Source organism: Heptranchias perlo, chromosome 17, assembly GCF_035084215.1.
Source record: "Heptranchias perlo isolate sHepPer1 chromosome 17, sHepPer1.hap1, whole genome shotgun sequence".
NCBI classification, from domain to species: Eukaryota; Metazoa; Chordata; class Chondrichthyes; order Hexanchiformes; family Hexanchidae; genus Heptranchias; species Heptranchias perlo.
In genome coordinates this window covers 52,699,769-52,719,071 of record NC_090341.1, presented here as the reverse complement: position 1 = coordinate 52,719,071, position 19,303 = coordinate 52,699,769, and the positions used below count along the sequence as shown (strand labels likewise).

Sequence of the window (19,303 nt, the reverse complement as noted above, 5' to 3'; positions counted from 1 at the left end):
TGTTCCCAACTGCTTTGGGTAAGGTTACCCTAACTGTTCTGGGTAAGGTTACCCTAACTGTTCTAGATATGGTGTTTGTAACTGCCCGACGTACAGTGATTCTAACTGCTCTAGGTATGGTGTTCCTAATTGTTCTAGGCAAAGTGTTCCCAACTGTTCCAAGTATGGTGTTCCCTACTGCTGTATCTATGGTGTTCCAATCTGCTCTAGATATGGTGTTCCTAACTGCTCAGGGTAAAGTGTTCCCAACTGTACTAGGTAAAGTGTTCTTAAATGATCAAGGTATGATGTTCGCAACTGCTCTACATATGGTGTTTCTAACTGCTCTAGGTAAAGTGTTCCTAAATGATCAAGGTATGGTGTTCACAAATGCTTTAGGTAAAATGTTCCTAAGTGCTCTAGATCTGGTGTTCCTAACTGTTCTAATTATGGTGATCCGAACTGATCTAGATATGATATTCCCAACTTCTTTAGGTATGGTGTTCCTAACTGCTCTAGGTAATGTATTCCTAAATGCTCCTGGTATGGTGTTTGCAACTGCTCTAGATATGGTGTTCCTAACTACTCCAAGTGAAGTGTTCCTAACCGGTCTAGGTATGGTGTTCCTAACCGGTCTAGGTATGGTGTTCCTAACCGGTCTAGGTATGGTGTTCCTAACCGGTCTAGGTATGGTGTTCCTAACCGGTCTAGGTATGGTGTTCCCAATTGCTCTAGGTATGGTGTTCCCAATTGCTCTAGGTAAAGTGTTCCTAACTGCTCTAGATATGGTGTTCCTAACTGCTCCAAGTGAAGTGTTCCTAACCGGTCTAGGTATGGTGTTTCCAATTGCTCTAGGTAAAGTGTTCCTAACTACTCTAGATATGGTGTTCCCAATTGCTCTAGGTAAAGTGTTCCTAACTACTCTAGATATGGTGTTCCCAATTGCTCTAGGTAAAGTGTTCCTAACTACTCTAGATATGGTGTTCCCAATTGCTCTAGGTAAAGTGTTCCTAACTACTCTAGATATGGTGTTCCCAATTGCTCTAGGTAAAGTGTTCCTAACTGCTCTAGGTATGGTGTTCCTAACCGGTCTAGGTATGGTATGATGTTCCTAACCGGTCTAGGTATGGTGTTTCCAATTGCTCTAGGTAAAGTGTTCCTAACTGCTCTAGGCATGATGTTCCCAACAGGTCTGGGTAAAGTGTTCCCAACTGCTCTAGATATGCTGTTCCCAACTGCTCCTGGTAAAGTATTCCTAACTGTTCTAGGTATGGTGTTCCCAACTGCTCTCGGTAAAATGTTCCTAACTGCTCTATGTATGGTGCTCCTAACTGCTCTAGGTATGGTACGGGCGCAATCGGCAGAAACTTGCCATTCTAAGCTGAAGGCGTGGCCAGTTTTGTGGAGGGGGACTGCTTCGAGCAAATGATCTTTTGAACGAGGGTAAAAGATCGCAGATACTCGAACGTAAAGTGGTTACGGACGCAACTCATGGTTAAAATTCCGCGATCTTTCATGCTATTTCATTCGATTCCACCCAGATTACGCTGCTATCTGGGCAGAAATCATGTGGATACTCCAGGCCCATGGCTGATTTATCACAGAGGAGGCAAAGATCACCTGACCACACAGGAGACAGATTTCTTAAAGAGACCATCTCCCCAGCTTTGTTTCTCCATTGGGATGAAAGGAATATTTGAATTGTAACTGTTGAACAATGAGGAAGAACTCTTGTTCCCTATACCATACATTCAGTTCATGAAACGGTGTAGGTATTACCTTGGCATTCCAGTGCTCTGGGACACTATTGTTGTACAGACTCTCTGCCATCAACTCCAGCTGCAAGGACATAACTACTAGACCCTTCAGTGCTTTCAGGAGGTCATTAAGACTCTGCACAATAGTCTCCAATAGCCGATTGTACCTACACAACAACCAAATGAACAATGTTATTGCAAACAATTGGAAAAGAAGTCAGTTATGACATTACTGGGTACTTCTGTGAGCCTCTGATCTAGTATAAGCTAAGCTGAAAGTTGGTTAGCTGCTGGATCTTATAAATGGACTGGTCTATTGAACAGCATCAGAGGAGGGCACATATGAAAAGAGCACCAGTTTTTGAATCCAATAACACCATTGAGGACTTATCTTTCTGTGGAAATGTACAGTAACACTGTCAGCATTTGAAAGGTAAAGAGAGGTTAACATTTCTGGTGGGGCCTTTATCAGAATTGCTACATTAATTCTAATGAAACATTAACAGTTTTACATAGAATTACATAGAATTTACAGCACAGACACAGGCCATTCAGCCCAACAGGTCGATGCCAGTGTTTATGCTCCACACAAGTCTCCTCCCCCCTTACTTCATTTCACCCTGTCAACATATCTGGAATTTTGGAAATACTAGCTTGTTTTTCCAGTGTTGAGATAAATTTAGTTGTGATGTCTGGTTCACATTTTGCAGTATTTCATCTGTCAATATCGGAACGTACTCAACATCATTCAATGTGTGTAAGTTCCTGCCCCCCTCTCCCTTTGCCCTGCAGCCCAGATAGCAGGGGAAATTTTCCACCTAACATTACTGATGGTGCCGACAGTGGCACAAATGGGGGACGGGAGGGCAGAAAACCAGGCAGAGATTCTGATTGCAGCCCCTTCACCCATCCAGAACAGACAGGAGCTTCGTTAAAGTTTAATAATCAATTTGACAGAGCTGTTTATTACCACAGGCTCAGTTCCCATGATTCTTGATCCCGTGGTGCTTGACTTCACCAGTGTAATGGATTTGTGATGGGTAGGTCATGTCTGACCAATCGAGTTGAATTTTTTCTAGGAGGTCACGAACAAGTTGGACAAAGGACTGTCCATGGATATTGTCTGTATGGACTTCCAGAAGACATTTAATAAGGTTCCGCACAAGAGATTATTCGCAAAAATGAAATTAATTGGAGGTAACCTTCGGACATGGACTGAAAATTAGTTGGGGGGTAGGAGACAGAGAGTAGGGATAAAGGGAATGTGACAAGTGGTGTTCCTCAGTGATCTGGACTGGGGCCTCAGCTTTTCACCATATATACTAATGACTTGGATGAAGGCATAGAGAGTTGTATATCCAAGTTTGCAGATGACACTAAGTTAGGAGCAACAGTAATTTGAATAGATGGTAGCAGGAAGTTACAAAGTGAGTGGGCAAAACTGACAGATGGGGCTCGATTTTAAAAGGGCGGCGGGATGGCACCGGTGGGGGTGGGGGTGGGGTGGGGTGGTCGGTGGGGTGGTCAATAGGCGAGTGGCAAACCCCAGTAATAAAAACTTACCGTTCTCCACTCAATCACGACTTAATTGGTGGCCATTAATCTTGTTTCCGGGTTTGCCATCCGAAAGTTGCACAGTGGGCGGACTGCGCACCCGCATGACAGGCTGTCAGCTGGAGCATCTAGATTTAAAGGGCCATTTCTTCAATGGATTTTGCTGGAGCCAGAAGACTCAATGGAGCAGCACAGGGGCAAGGCTAGCCTCTGTTGAGCTTCAAGCATGGCTCACAAATGAGTCCATTCAGGCCCTGACAACGTCTGTTCGGACTCACGGTGAACAACATTCTGCCGTCTCAAACAAGCAGACAGAAACTTTACAACTGGGCTTCCAAGGCATTACACATGTCCCTCCAAACTGTTCTCCAGCAGGATGATAAGAGTGATATGGGCCTGATCCAGGAGAGGGATGATGGCAAAAGGGGACATGGAACCGGGGACACCACTCATTGGTCTCCCATGTCTCACCTGTTGCCCACCTCTCAACCAGTATCCGCAATGCTGTCTCCTCTCCAGGTGGCCTAGTCTGCCCCTGCACAGGTGCAGGTGGAGCAGTCTTTGGAGGGGCCCTCATGGGCTCCAAAACCCAGAGGGCGTAGGCCGAAAGCATCTAAGCAGTCAGGGCATGAACATGAGCAACCTGCCACTACCTCTGTTGCAGCCACAGGGGATGTACCACGTAGAAGTAGTAGGAAGAGAAAGGCTAAGGATTTGTGATCACGAAGGGGATGCACAAGGGTGTCTGACAGACCGTCATGTTCTTTATTGAGATTTGTTTTTTGTTATATTCACATTAAATGTTATCATTGTCACCACTACTGCCACGTCTTGCCCATTCTTGACTGGCTTTTGTGATAGGGCTCTTTCATTAGCTTCATAATAAACGGCGACATTTGATGTCACCCAGTGGGTGAGTCTACAGTGGGTGTATGTGTGGTTGCAGGACTGTTTAGTGTGTGTGGGGGGGAGGGGGGGTGCTGGTGTTGGTGCTGCTCTTTCCAGGTGGTGTGAGGACTGGACACTTATCACCTTCTGATCTTACAAGAACTGTTCACATATGAGTGACTCCCTGGCCTCACAAGCAGTCAGGTGAGCTGCTGCTCTGCCCATGGGTTCGTCCTCCTCCTCCTCCAGCTCATCCTCCTCCTGCTCCTCCTCATCCTCCTCCTGCTCCTCCTCAATGTGGATAGCAGATGTGAATGGTGGATGAGGGCATGGGGCCTCATCAACCGGTACACCCCTCTCTGATGCACCATGTTGTGCATGACACAACACACTACTATAATACGACCCACACTCACTGGTGAGTATAAAGCGCTCCCCCAGAATGATCAAAGCACCGAAATCGCATCTTGAGCAGTCCTATCGCATATTCAAATATAGACCTGGTGGCGATGTGGCTGTCATTGTATCGACACTGTTGCTCGTTGATGGGGTTCCTCAGATGTATCATATGCCACGTGTGCAGGGGGTATCCCTTTCCCCGAGGAGCCAGCCCTCAAGGATGTTCAGTGCGTGGAAGAGGCCTGGGATGTTAGATTCCCTCAGATTGAAAGAATTGTGGCAGCTGCCAGGGAATCTGGCGCACACGTGAAGAAATCTTTTGCGGTGGTCACAAACGAGCTGAGCATTGTTGAACAGTCCTGGCTCGTGTGGAGGAGCACGGATTGCTGTATGAGTGCAATCGATTGCACAGTGTACACGTGGGAAGCTAGCCATAGAGTGGAATCCCACTGCCCTCTCCGTCTGGCTGAGGTCGTCCATGGGGAAGTTGATGTATTGTGAGGTTCTGCGAAACAAGCTGTCAGTGACCTGCCTTACGCACTTGTGTGCAGACGACCGAGATACCCCAGCGATGTCACCAGTGGCACCCTGGAATGATCCGGAGATGAAGAAGTTGAGGGCAGTGGTCACTTTAACTGCGACGGGTAATGAGATGCCCCAGGCCCAGCCGGGAGCAGCTTAGCATGAAGGAGGCTGCAGATGTCTGCAACCACCTGGCGACTCACTCTCAGCCTCCGTATGCACTGCTCCTCAGAGAGGTCCTGGAAGCGGAGCCTCAGTCTGTAGCCCCTCTGACGAGGGTAGTGCCTCCTGCGACGTCACTCTCTCTGTTGTTCCCCTCTCTGCTCTTGAGCAGGTGCCTGTGGTGCAGCACGGTGTTGTGGAGCACCAAGTGGCGGAAGTGCACGCCGTGCCTGGTGAGGATGGTGATGTTCCTCGTCCTTGGATGTACTGGTGAATGCAGCCACCACGCCCCCTCATCCTGATGATGTCAGTTTGAGGGGGTCCAAAAAGTTGGTAAATATGTGTAAACAGAACAATTCTGAGTGGAAACCAAGAATTTTCAGTCTAAACACAAAGATCTCCCAGCCAAAAGTTTGTCTGAGAGAGCTGAGTGCCCTGCTGCAATAACTGACCTTTTATCCCCATCTGTCAAACAGGGATTTAAATGGCCAAATGGCCGCCGGCTGAAACAAGACTCCTTCACCATGGCGCGTTTCACACAGCACGGGAAACACGCTGAGGCAGCACTGAAATCACTTGCCTTCATACCTAGTTGTATTTTTGGATTTTTAAACTAGGTTAAATAGTTAAATTGTTGCTTTAAATATTGTCCCACTGGCTTTAATTGCCAGCAGGAGTTCCGGGTTCGGGAACGGCAGGCTCACCCAGATGACTCGCACTTTCGTTTTAAAATCGAGCCGATTGAGTTTAATGTGGGGAAGTGTGAGGTCATCCACTTTGGATCCAAGAAAGACAAATTTTCTAAATGGCGAGAGATTAGAAACTGTGGAGGAACAAAGGCATCTGCGACAGCTTTGAACAACAGTGAACACAGATACAATCAGGCTCATAATCAAATGCATGAATCATAATCAAACACACTATAGGCATCTTGAATCAGTGCTTATGATGCCTGGACAGATGAGCCCCACCAAATTCTCCAAGATCATCATAGTGTGCTACAACATCCATTCATAAAGGTATAAATATGAGGGAGGTGGAGGGGGAAGACAATTAACCACAGCCAAGAGCCAAGCAACAGGAAGACAAGGAGCCAGAAGATATTCTTGCTGAATCAACTTTGCTGGTAGCTAAATCCATGCAGCAGACTGTTTTGGACGAGACCTTCACCTAAATGACCCATCTGTCCAATGTACTGAGTCCTTTGAACATCTGCATCTCACAGGAACCAAATACATCATGCATTGGCCTGTTCATGGATTCAATATCATGGATCCCATTCCTATCATCTGCTAATACTTATTCTACAAGGAATTATTTGGGCATAGTTGAAATAAATTGCAATCAAATTTAATTCCCTAAAAATGATTTGTGTATGTGGCTACTATTTTTTATCCTGGTATTTTGTCTTGATGACAATGGACAATCTGTGTACTCTAGAACTTAACCTAGTCTTCCTTCTTGGTGCTCTCTCAATGACAGGAGTAAATTAAGTGGTTGGCTGTGGTGTCTCAGTTGGGAGCCTTTTGGGATTGGTGTGGCTGCCTTCTTCTTGTGCTGGGTCATGAGTTGACCCTGCAACTGTTTCCACTATATCCACTGCAACAGAGGCTGCTTACTTTTTAGCGCATCATTTGTGGTTAGAGGGACTTGATGTTACGTCACCCTCAAAGGTGCCTACTCCAACCATGTCACTGCTGCTGGGTACTCACTCAGCAAGCACAGAGATCTGTGCAGGAGCAAACATCTGGGCAGCAATAAGAGCAGTGAAGCCCTACATAATGGTTCTCTCCAACTGATCCCCAGTCAGAGACTGAAGTCCAAGGTCCCTATAGCTACAGTCTCAGTGTTCACGAGAGATCCTAGGACTGGGTTTGGGATCTTGGTTACTCGGGGTTCTGTTGAAGATGGCCCTAGAGTTGTCACATGCTCCATACTGAACTGCAGTGCTGCTCTTATGCACAACTACATGGGGGCAACTAATGGACTTCTCTACATTGGCCTTCAGACTTTACAGGGTGACATGGCACACTATTGATTGCAGAAAACGTTGGTGCTTACAGAGGCCCCATGAACTCCAGATCCCAGGATTCTGCACTGAAGGTGAATGTCAGTTGACCCTCCAGCCAGCTGATACCTGTGCTTCCTCTGTCTCCACCACCTGCTCTCGCTCATTCGGACTTTTCGCTTCTCTCGGAGCACCCGGCTCAAACTGATCACCTGAATCTCCTGGAGTGGAGGTAGCTATGCTGGTACTTGCTAGGGCTGAGTGAGTGATGCTGAGTGTTAGCATTGGGTTCCTGGCTGCCACTTGGGCCTGCAGCTTTTTCTTTCGGGACATCTGTAGAAACAGGTGAATGGTGCCAGAAAAGCATTCCCTCAGCCAGAGCTTACATAGTTAATAGTGTGCGCATTGGAGGTTGGCTGCAGCAAGTGAGTAAGTGCACGGAAGAATAGCAAGAAAAGGATGATATTAGCTTTGCTCTTCCGGGAGACCTACAGCTTCATCCTTGCCCAATCTCTTTATATTTCCAGTGTGACCATGTCAAACATGACATGTTCATAAGAATGATGGCTCCAAACCGAGAGAAACCTCTGTGTGTCTGTGCCCTTCTGCTATGCACTGCTTTGTCCTGCAGACAAAGATGCATTGCTGAGATGCTGGAGATTTGAGGAGCACATGAATAAGTGAAAACTCTATGGCACCTGCATCGCAGTTTGTGTGTGAGTGAATGAACGTGCAACATGCAGTATAGCTATGTGGTAAGCTTGTTTGTGGTGCCATCTTTCAAATTGGTCAAACAACAACAGTTGCAGTTTTATATGAGTGTGATGAAATGTGGCCCTGTTGCAGCACAGGCCTGCATGTGAAGCTCAGATACAGCTGTCTCTGAAGGCTTGGCCTGCAAGCTTTATCAGGGTGTAAGCTGGGTGAGAAGTAACTTGTGGTGTCCTACATACTTTTCTCATCTACTTGATATAGTGCAGTGCTGGCTAGCCTTACTTTGGCAGATTTCCTGAGGCTATTAACTCTTTTTGTCACCTGCCTCTGTATGGTGGAAACCGCATTCATTCTTTCAGCCACCTCCTGCCAATCAGCAATCACAGTTCTTTGTGGAGGAGAGTGCCCCATGAGGCCAAAGAGTGAAACCCTCCTTAGGTGCACTTTGTGTAAAAAAAAGTCTAAATTACCATCAGCAAATTGACCTGACCTGCTCCCTGTTGTGGCCAACAAAAAACAATCACCCCCTTAAACAGCAGTTGCGGCCTTTCAGAGCCACAGCTGCGTGCTTTTTGCCACCCCAACTCCCCAATACCAATGAGAAAGGAAAGAAAAAAGAAAAGGAGGAACTTGCATTTATATATAGCCTTTCATAATCTCAGGATGAGCCAAAGTGCTTTACAGCCAATGAAATACTTTTGAAGTATAGTCATTGTTGTAATGTAGGAAACACGGCAGCCAATTTGCGCATAGGAATATCCCATAAACAACAATGTGATAATGACCGGATAATCTGTTTTTAGTGATGTTGGTTGAGAGATAAATAAATAAATTGTCACCGGGGAGAATTCTCCTGCTCCAATTCAAAATAGTGCCGTGGGATCTTTTATGTCCACTTGAGAGGGCAGGTGGGGCCTCAGTTTAACGTCTCATCCAAATGACGGCACCTCCAAGTCCCTGGAGTGGGACTTGAATCCACAACCTTCTGAGCTCAAAGTGCCATGCCCGATCTAGGTTGGGACTTCTGTCAGGAATATGCAATGGTGAATGTTAAGTCCCCTGTTCCAAGGTCCCGCTACTTGAGGGCTGGTAGGGGAATATACAGTTTGAGTTTACTGGTGCTGCTGTGAGTTTGTAACCACCAGATGGCAGAATGATTCTGTACCTGATCACTTCCTGCACCAGGACGGTGTTCATGGATTCCTCATACATCACTGGATACTTCTCCATCACTGCCTTAATGTTGATCAGACTAGGAACTTTTTCCAGGATATTCCCACATATCTCCTCTACCATCTAAAAAAACAAAAACTAAATGAACATTGGTTGCATTTTAAAGCATAATTCTTCAGTTCATCTTGCCAGCTTGTTCCTGGTAATGTTAGCTGCTTTTTGCTTGTTTTAAATGTAGTGAATGGATTCCTCTCAAGCACCACTGCATCAATGCTTTGCTTGGAGCCAAAAGAAAATGACTGTGGCCCCCTACATGAAGCTAGTTGAAGGACTATCAACCTCTTAGGAATATTGGCAAAATAAAAGCAGTGAAGTTCTGCATTTATTCAAAGCTGTGTCTGTTCAAATATGAACAGACACAGCTTTGAATAAATGCTTCGAGGAGCTCCTGAACATTTACCTGACGAAGGAGGAAGCCTCCGAAAGCTTGTAGATTTCAAATAAAAATTGTTGGACTATAACTTGGTGTTGTAAAATTGTTTACAATTGTCAACCCCAGTCCATCACCGGCATCTCCACATCATGACTACCATCGACACCACAAACTGCCGGCTCACAGTGGAAAGGATATCCAAGAAGATCGCGCATATAGACACAGACATCAAGTTTTTACAGAGCTGCAAGAAAGCAGACAAGATCCCGAAAGGACTCCAGATCACGAACCCACTCAGGTCCACATACAACTCGGATTACGCTGAGAGACTCTGCCGTCGTACCTCTCGCACACTCCGCAACCATCTCGTACACCAACTCTACAGCAGACGCCGCAACCTCGAAACTAAGATAGAGTCCATACTCTCAACCTGTACTCAGGACATAGCAGACCAGCTACGAGATACCGCCAAACAGACGAGGCAACGGAACTACGCTGCCTACATGAAAACCAAGAGCAGGAAGCTTGAGAAACTCGGCATCACCACCAACATCGACCAAGCTTCCCCTGGTACCACGGTTGCAACCACAGGGAAGTCTATCGTCAATTTGTCCGACCACACCCTTCAACCAGACGAAATCGAAGTTCTCAGCCGAGGGCTCAATTTCTGCCCCACTACCAAAATGGACCCCATTAGTCTCGCGGCGGACACAGAGGAATTCATCAGGAGAATGAGGCTCCGGGAATTCTACCACAAACCCCAAGATTTCAACAGCGAACCCAATGACAATCAATGATCCGGAACAGCAGACAGAGGGATCCGCGGTACAGCAACCGAAGAGGAAAGAGTCAAACTGGACTCCTCCGGAGGGTCGCTGCCCTCAGCTTGACATGTATGCCTAAGCTGTCAGGAAATGCGTCAATGCCAGATTCATCAGGCGCACTCAGAAGACAGTCCAGAATGTCACCCGAGCACAACGCAACGCCATCAATGCTCTCAAGACCAACCGCAACATCGTCATCAAACCAGCGGACAAAGGAGGAGCCATCGTCATACAGAACAGAACGGACTATTGCAAAGAAGCATACCGACAACTGGACAACCAGGAACACTACAGACGGTTACCCGCAGATCCGACCAAAGAACACATCCACCAGCTCAACAAACTGATCAAGACCTTCGATCCAGACCTTCAAAGCATCCTACGCACTCTCATCCCACGTACTCCCCGCGTGGGAGACTTCTACTGCCTCCCAAAGATACACAAAGCCAACACACCCGGACGTCCTATCGTATCAGGCAACGGAACCCTGTGTGAGAACCTCTCTGGATACATCGAGGGCATCCTGAAACCCATCGTACAGGGAACCCCCAGCTTCTGTCGCGACACTACAGACTTCCTACAAAAACTCAGTACCCACGGACCAGTTGAACCAGGAACACTTCTCACCACGATGGACGTCTCGGCACTATACACCAGTATCCCCCACGATGACGGCATCGCTGCGACAGCATCAATACTCAACACCAACAACAGCCAATCTCCAGATGCCATCCTACAACTCATCCGCTTCATCCTGGATCACAATGTCTTCACCTTCGATAACCAGTTCTTTACCCAAACACACGGAACAGCCATGGGGACCAAATTTGCACCCCAATACGCCAACATTTTCATGCACAAGTTCGAGCAGGACTTCTTCACTGCACAGGACCTCCAACCAACACTATACACCAGATACATCGACGACATTTTCTTTCTATGGACCCACGGCGAAGAATCACTAAAGAGACTACACAATAACATCAACAAGTTCCATCCCACCATCAAGCTCACCATGGACTACTCCTCAGAATCAGTTTCTTTCTTGGACACACGAATCTCCATCAAAGACGGGCACCTCAGCACCTCACTCTACCGCAAGCCCACGGACAATCTCACAATGCTCCACTTTTCCAGCTTCCACCCTAACCACGTCAAAGAGGCCATCCCCTATGGACAGGCCCTGCGAATACACAGGGTCTGCTCAGACGAGGAGGAACGGGATGGACACCTACAGACTCTGAAAGACGCCCTGGTAAGAACGGGATATGACGCTCGACTCATCGATCGACAGTTCCGACGGGCCACAACGAAAAATCGCATAGACCTCCTCAGAAGACTAACACGGGACGCAACCAACAGAGTACCCTTCGTCGTCCAGTACTTCCCCGGAGCGGAGAAACTACGCCATGTTCTCCGCAGCCTTCAACATGTCATCAATGACGACGAACACCTCGCTATGGCCTTCCCCACACCTCCACTACTCGCCTTTAAACAGCCACCCAACCTCAAACAGACTATCGTTCGCAGCAAATTACCCAGCTTTCAGGAGAACAGCGTCCACGACACCACACAACCCTGCCACGGTAACCGCTGCAAGACATGCCAGATCATCGACACAGATACCACCATCACACGAGAGGACACCACCCACCAGGTGCATGGTTCATACTCCTGTGACTCGGCCAACGTTGTCTACCTCATACGTTGCAGGAAAGGATGCCCCGGAGCATGGTACATTGGCGAGACCATGCAGACACTGCGACAACGGATGAACGGACACCGCGCAACAATCGCCAGACAGGAGGGTTCCCTCCCAGTCGGGGAACATTCAGTCACCGATCTTCGGGTAAGCGTTCTCCGAGGCGGCCTTCGAGACACATGACAACGCAAAATCGTCGAGCAGAAATTGATAGCCAAGTTCCGCACTCATGAGGACGGCCTCAACCGGGATCTTGGGTTCATGTCACGCTACACGTTACCCCACCAGCGAACAAAAGCTATCTGTTTTTAATATAATGGGTCATTTGCTGGCTTTCTCTGCCTTCCGGATGTTTCTGCCTCTCTCTGTTTTTTTTCCTGTTTGTTTTTTTGTTGAATGTGTATTCGGGGGTTCTGTAGGTGACACTTCTCTGTCTGAACACGGTGATTGCCTTGGCAACGGGCAGTTGCAGGGGCAGTCTGTAAACACCATGTATTGTTCTATATGTATAAATGCGTAGGCTTCGAGGAGCTCCTGAACATTTACCTGACGAAGGAGGAAGCCTCCGAAAGCTTGTAGATTTCAAATAAAAATTGTTGGACTATAACTTGGTGTTGTAAAATTGTTTACATCTGTTCAAATAGTATTTCCTGCAGACCCAAATGCAAAGTTAGATTTCTACACAGTGGGAATGAAATTCTCCTCGCTCTTGGTGTATTGAATTTAGGTTAATCTAAATTCAGATACAACACAGCATTATCCATAACTCAGCACTAAACTGGCAGTCTTACTCAGAAAGGCCACAACAATGTTTGGTATGAAAAATGGGAACACTCACTGGAGCAATGGGAAGCTCTTGATGGAAGATGGGGCGAAGGTACATTGCTAGGAAGGGTATAGGAAGCTTTACCTTACATCTAGTCTGTGCTATACTTGGCCCAGGAGTGCCTGATGTTGACACAGGATGGCAAAAGCAAAAAAATGCTCCATTCCACATCACAATTCAACCAGATATATAAAAGTAAAGAGTCTAGTTCGAACACACTGTGATTAGTGACAAGCATTGAATTGATACAAACCTCTTCTACTCCTTTGCCTCCACTGGCTGATGTTTTAGGCTGAAGCAGGATGAGGCAGTTTAACAACACAAAAGTTTCATTCTGGGCGAATGTGATATTAGCATTTTCATGTAGTCCAAATATTTCTGGGGTGTCATTAATTGGGAGCGTCTTAATGTACTCCAGGTAACCCTGTTAGAGAATTGGATCAGATGCAGTTTAAGAAACATCAAGTGCACATTTATGTTTTTTGTGCATGTAGAGTGGGTCTGTGTAAATACACACAAATACTAGCACCAACTCCTAGTACCTAAGACTAAACATTTACAAACTAAAATACCACAATTAATCTAAAATCCTTTGTTGGTTTGTCTTGAAGATGGGTGACTGATAGTAAACTGAAGCACATAAAAAAAAAATCAGGAAACATAATTTTCATAACGACAAGTTACATTTATATCACAATTCTCAAACAAAAGAACGTCCACTTAAAGAGTGTTAGCTTGGCTCAGTTATAGCACTCTTGCCCCAGAGTAAGAAGGCTGTGAGTTCAGACCACTCTTTTGGATGAGATCTTCCTGTTCAGGTGGATGTAAAATATCCCATCATTTGAAGAAAGCATGAAGTTCTCCCAGTGTCCTGAACAACATTCCTCTCTCAAGCAACAGCACCAAAAAAACTGATTACCTGGTCATTTATCTCAGTAGCTGTTTGTGGGATCACAGTGGCTGCCACATTTGCCTACATAACAACTGTCACTGCACTCCAAAAAATAATCCATTTGTTGTAACGCACTTTGGGATAACCTAAGGTGTGATAACGTGCAATCCAAAACAAATCCATTGCACTGCTCTCTCGCAATAGCTCTGCATCTACTTCTGCTTCAAATATTTATCTACTTTTCCCTTAAAAGGTGGAATGGTCTCTGCCTCAACCTAAAACAAGGACAAGGGGACAGGTTCAAACTAGTAAAAAGTAACTTTAGGACTGATATCTTCTTCACACAGAGTGATCAACACTGAAATGGACTTCATTGGCAGAATGGTGAAGGCAACAACCTCTGGAATCAATTAAGACACAGCAATGGGGGCAGTGTAGGGTTCTGGATGGATGAATTAAGATGGGCCAAATGGCCTTCCTCATCTGTAAATACCTTGGGAACTATGTGTAAAGAAATTTCTCCCAACCTCTCATCACTATCTTAGTGACAATTCTATATTGATGACCCGGTCACTGACTCCTCGACCAGAGGAATTCTTTATTCACCCATCTAAGCCACTCATAATTTAAAAAGCCTCTATTCAATTTCCTCAGCTTTCTTTCATCCAGTGGAAATAGTTCTACTATCTCAATTATGCCCCCGTAACTATAGTTCCTCATTCCTGACAGCATTCTGGTGAATCTACGCTCTGTGCTGACTATTTCGTTAATGTCCTTTCCATATTGGGGTGCCCAAAACTGCACACAATACTCTTATAGAACTGTGTCCTAACTATTGCCTTGTACAAATTTATCATTACTTCTTTACTCTTGTCCCAAATGCCCCTATTTCTAAAACCCAGAATGCTGTTTATTTTTGCTTTGTCTTCTTCTACCTGCACTCACACTTTCAGGAAATTATGTATTTGCACACCTAGGTCTCTCTGTTCCTCCACACCCTCCAGCATCTTTGCACTGAGTGTATACTACCATTCCTTGTTTTCCCTTCCATATTACATTTTATCTGCCAACTGCCTTCCAATTCCACCAACCTATTCATGCCCTCCTAAAGTTTTTTTAAAAAATAGTCCTTATCATTGTTTGTCAGACTTCTTAATTTTGTGTTGCAAATTCTGACACCATGCTCACGTATGCCCAAATCTATCTATATATAAAAATCAAAAACAATTCACCATGGTACATCACTTACAGCCCTTCTCCAATCCAAGTAACACCCATTAACCCTAATCCTGTGTTCTCCTATCAGGCAACTCTATCCATCCTGCTACCTTTCCTCATACCATATGCCTGAATTTTTGATTTTTGTAACAAGCATCCTGTGATACAGATTATTAAATATCTTTTGAAAATCCCATAGGCTAGAATGATTACAGCACAGAAGGAGGCCATTCGGCTCATCGAGCCCATGCCAGCTACATTTCTTGCAATCCCTTTCTCCATCCAATCAATCAGTCACTTATTAAAAAATGAATTAATTTTGCCAAACCCGTCTTGCTTTTATAACAAATCAATGCTCTTGGTTATCCCATGTACCTCTGAATGCTCACTAATGTAATCTTTAGTTTCAGATGCTAAGAGCTTGGCCACAACTGACTTTAGACTAACAGGTCTATAAACACCCAGTTTATCTTTCTCTCCCTTCTTAAACAGAGGTGTTACATTGACAACCCTCCAACACCCAGCAGAATCTGCTAAGATTAAAAAATTGTGGCCATAGCCTCAGCTATCTCCTCTCAGGCTTATTTCAACAGCCTAAGGTGCAAGCCATCAGGACTCGGTGATATATCCACCTTGAATTCTGCTTATTTTTTTTTATCAGCGCCAATTCTTTTTCTACGGTTATCTCTAATAAGTGTTCTACGGCCTCCTCTAGTGTAGTACAGCATCGATTTGTCATAATTTAAGGTATACCCAAAATTCCACTACTTTTATTGCAAGGAAACAAAACCAAAAGTACATTAAAACAGAGTTCGCAGCAGTGATGGATTTAGAAATTTCTGAAGGGGGTTGTGATATTTATTTTCTAGCAGGATCTGGTGTTTATGCATCACACGAGCCTACTCCCTTCCCTGCTTCATCTACCCCATCAGCACATCCTACTATTCCTTTCTCCCTCATGTGTTTATCTAGCTTCCCCTTAAATTCTTCTAAGCTATTTCCCTCAACCACTCCTGGTAGCGCGATCCACATTCTTACCACTCTTTGGGTAAAGAAGTTTCTCCTGAATTCCCTATTGGATTTATTAATGACTTTTATATTTATAACTTCTAGTTTTGGACTCCCCTCACAAGTGGAAACATTTTCTCTGTGTCTACCCTATCAAACCCTTTCATTATCTTAAAGTCCTCTATCAGGTCACCCCTCAGCCTTCTCTTTTCTAGAGAAAAGAACCTCAGCCTGTTCAGCCTTTCCTGATAAGTATATCCTCTCAGTTCTGGTATCATCCTTGTGAATATTTTTTGCACCCTCTCCAATGCCTCTATATCCTTTCTATAATATGGAGACCAGAACTGTGCATAGTACTCCAAGTGTGGTCTAACCAAGGTTCTCTCCAAGTTTAACACATCTCTGCTTTTTAATTCTATCCCTCTAGAAATTAATCCTAATGTTTGATTTGCCTTTATTATGGCCTTATTAACCTGGTCACTGCTTTTAGTGATTTGTGTATCTGTACCCCTAGATCCCTTTGTTCCTCTATCCCATTTAGTCTCTTATTATCCAAGCAATATGTGGCCTCCTTACTCTTCCTACTAAAATGCACCACCTCACACTTATCTACATTGAAATCCATTTGCCAATTACACACCCATTCTGCAAGTTGATCAATGTCCTCTTGCATTTTGACGTATTCCTCCTTTGTATTAGTTACAACCCTGCAATTTGGTGTCATCCACAAATTTTGAAATTATACTTCCGATTCCCGCATCCAAATCGTTAATGTAAATTATGAACAGTGTCAGCCTAGATTATGCACTCCATATCTTGGAGTGTGACTTGAACCCACAGTTAAGAGTGCTAACAACTGAGGCAACTTGGTCCTTAAGGGATAGTTTTCTGACTTTGCACTCCCAATGAGGAACCTTGCCCGTCAGGACCGCAAATGGGAAATTTGGGCATGTGCTGTGCATAATTTTCCAATCACAATGGCTGGCAAGACTTCTGCTGAGTGCAAAAAGTTGGAAAATTACCCCTTTAGTTTTGATACGTGAATTTAGAACTAGGATCATGAATACATTAACTTTACAAATCTGCTTAGAAATGTTCATTATGAATAATAAAAGGATTGAATAAAAACAGTAACTTAAAAAACATTCTGCACTTGCTTCAAGCGTAGTTTCAGGATCGATCTGCTTGTAGATTCCAGACTCTGAGTACAGATGACCTTCTTGTAGGATGACTGGACTATAAAAGTCGGCCAAAATGTTCATTATACATCGTCTGTCCCAGTCATCTGTCACACGGCCTCCGTAATTAATCTCCCCAGCTGTATAAATCAGCACCTGTGAAGTCAGGGCAGCAGACCATTAGACTATTTTGGTAAAAACTCAAAGTATTTTGGCCTCAACAGTTTAATATCAGATTCACTGCCTCCTGGCAGGCTGCACATTCCTTCTTACTAACTGATAATAACTCTCGTGTTTTAAACCCCAGTGAGGGTTTGAAGGTGAGCATCAAGATATCAGAACAACAATTGGAATTCACTCCCATTGCTGCTGGTGAATGTCTCAATGTCAGCTCCTGGATTTGTCTAGGTTCCTTTTATAGTAAACGGTAAAATGTACCATTTTGCTCACATCTGGTAGTGTATGTTTTGCGTGTATGTCTTGGTGTCAGCTCCTGTACTAGTTCTTGATGTATTGAGTACTGAAGCAGTCCAGGGGATGTAGTCAATCAGTTGGAGGGTTGGTTCCCTGGCAAGTGCCTTGGCTATCCTGACCAGACAAGATCTAGGAAGCCCCGGTAGTGAGAATCTTGTCCAGATTAAACTGTGACAAACTATTCATGTTTGGAGTACTGCCTGTACAGACATTTGTCGACCCCCATGAGTCCAACCATTTGGATTCTTTGCCTGTGGGATTGTGGTTCTGGTGCTGGACTGGAGTTTTACCAGGTGGAAGATACTACTGATTAATGATAGGTGACCAAATACTGGAGGCCCATACAGTGGCTCGGCAAATTCACGCTAGGGGTTGTCAACGCTCCAAGATTGAGCTGGTGTCTCCAGGAATTGAAGATTGATCTCCAGGGCACTGGTCCACTTTCCTGGAGAAAAATCATCGGGACATTAAAAAAATTGTGTGCTTTAAAAAAAATTTCTTTGAACAGTTTTGCTTATTATTTAGAAAAAATATTGGAGATGGGAAAAAGGGCTGTTCAAATGAAGTTCAGAATCATCCAATCGGGTAATGAAGAGTCTGTTCGCTTCTTAATTGGCTTGGGATAGACATGTTGGTAGACTATGGTGGAGGCGGGGCAGTGGGAGATCGGAGGTCATGTGATGAAACCTCCAGCAATACATCCAACCAGAGTTGACAACCCTGTGCTAGGCCTGTCGTGGTGATCTATCTTAGCTGTGTCAATGGGTTGCTGCCCAAAGCCTGAAACACCCCCAAGTAGTAGTCTAGATGGATGAAATAGGAGAGATGAAGTTAAGGAGTTTGCACTCATCACCAAGGAAAGGGTTGGCTTGACTTTCATTTTTGAGCCACTGTGGTGTTGGAGGCATCAAACCAGCTGGAATGATGGTTCCTGAAGGAGCTACAATGAAGAATACCTTCTTGCTCCACCTGAGGAATGAAAAAGGGCTTCTCAGTCTACCGTCACAGGTATGGTCACGTGACAGCCAGCATCAGGAGTGCAATACTCCTAGCCAAGTTCAGATAGATTAATTGACAGAAGAATTCTTCACCTTAAACTCTTATTATCCAAGAGTTGATTGGAAGGGAGGGGGTAGGGTAAAGTATACTTCCTGCATCTTTTGGAGTCAAAGTCACAACTGGTACTGGCACTGATTCCAAGAGAATGGGCTGAAGGCTTGTCTGGAACCTCTAGGGTAGATGAGATAAGAAAACAATGCAGAAATAAAGAAGACCCTCTCTCTTGTTTGCTAAGAAACTCACTTTCAGAGGAGGGGCCCCTGAAGAATGATTGGTATTGGTTGGTGCCGGAGTGGCCCCCAGGCTAAACATAGCATTGACACCTGAGGCAAAGGCACTACTATTAGTCAGTATCACTAGGGGCAGGGAAGGACAAGCCCACATCAGTAAGGATCCCAAACACCCAAAACACCACACACATTTCTTTGATGGAGGGTTTGCTGACAGTTATTCTGAGCAGATCAATTCTAAAACCTGGAAAGCATATAGTGCTGTGTATTCTTCAATCTTACCCACTTTCACTTCCTGCCACT

General features: G+C 45.0%; 1 protein-coding gene across 1 annotated transcript in view; it reads right to left on the bottom strand.

The window, feature by feature from the left end:
• The window catches only part of dnah1 (dynein, axonemal, heavy chain 1), a 333,655-nt gene that overhangs the window by 32,991 nt on the left and 281,361 nt on the right, over positions 1-19,303 (bottom strand). Inside the window, exons 72-75 of the mRNA XM_067999000.1 lie at positions 17,217-17,393; positions 13,195-13,365; positions 9,149-9,279; positions 1,759-1,903 (exon numbers count right to left, since the gene is read on the bottom strand). Of these exons, the coding sequence (XP_067855101.1) occupies positions 1,759-1,903; positions 9,149-9,279; positions 13,195-13,365; positions 17,217-17,393 (624 nt within the window). The remainder of the gene's footprint in view (positions 1-1,758; positions 1,904-9,148; positions 9,280-13,194; positions 13,366-17,216; positions 17,394-19,303) is intronic.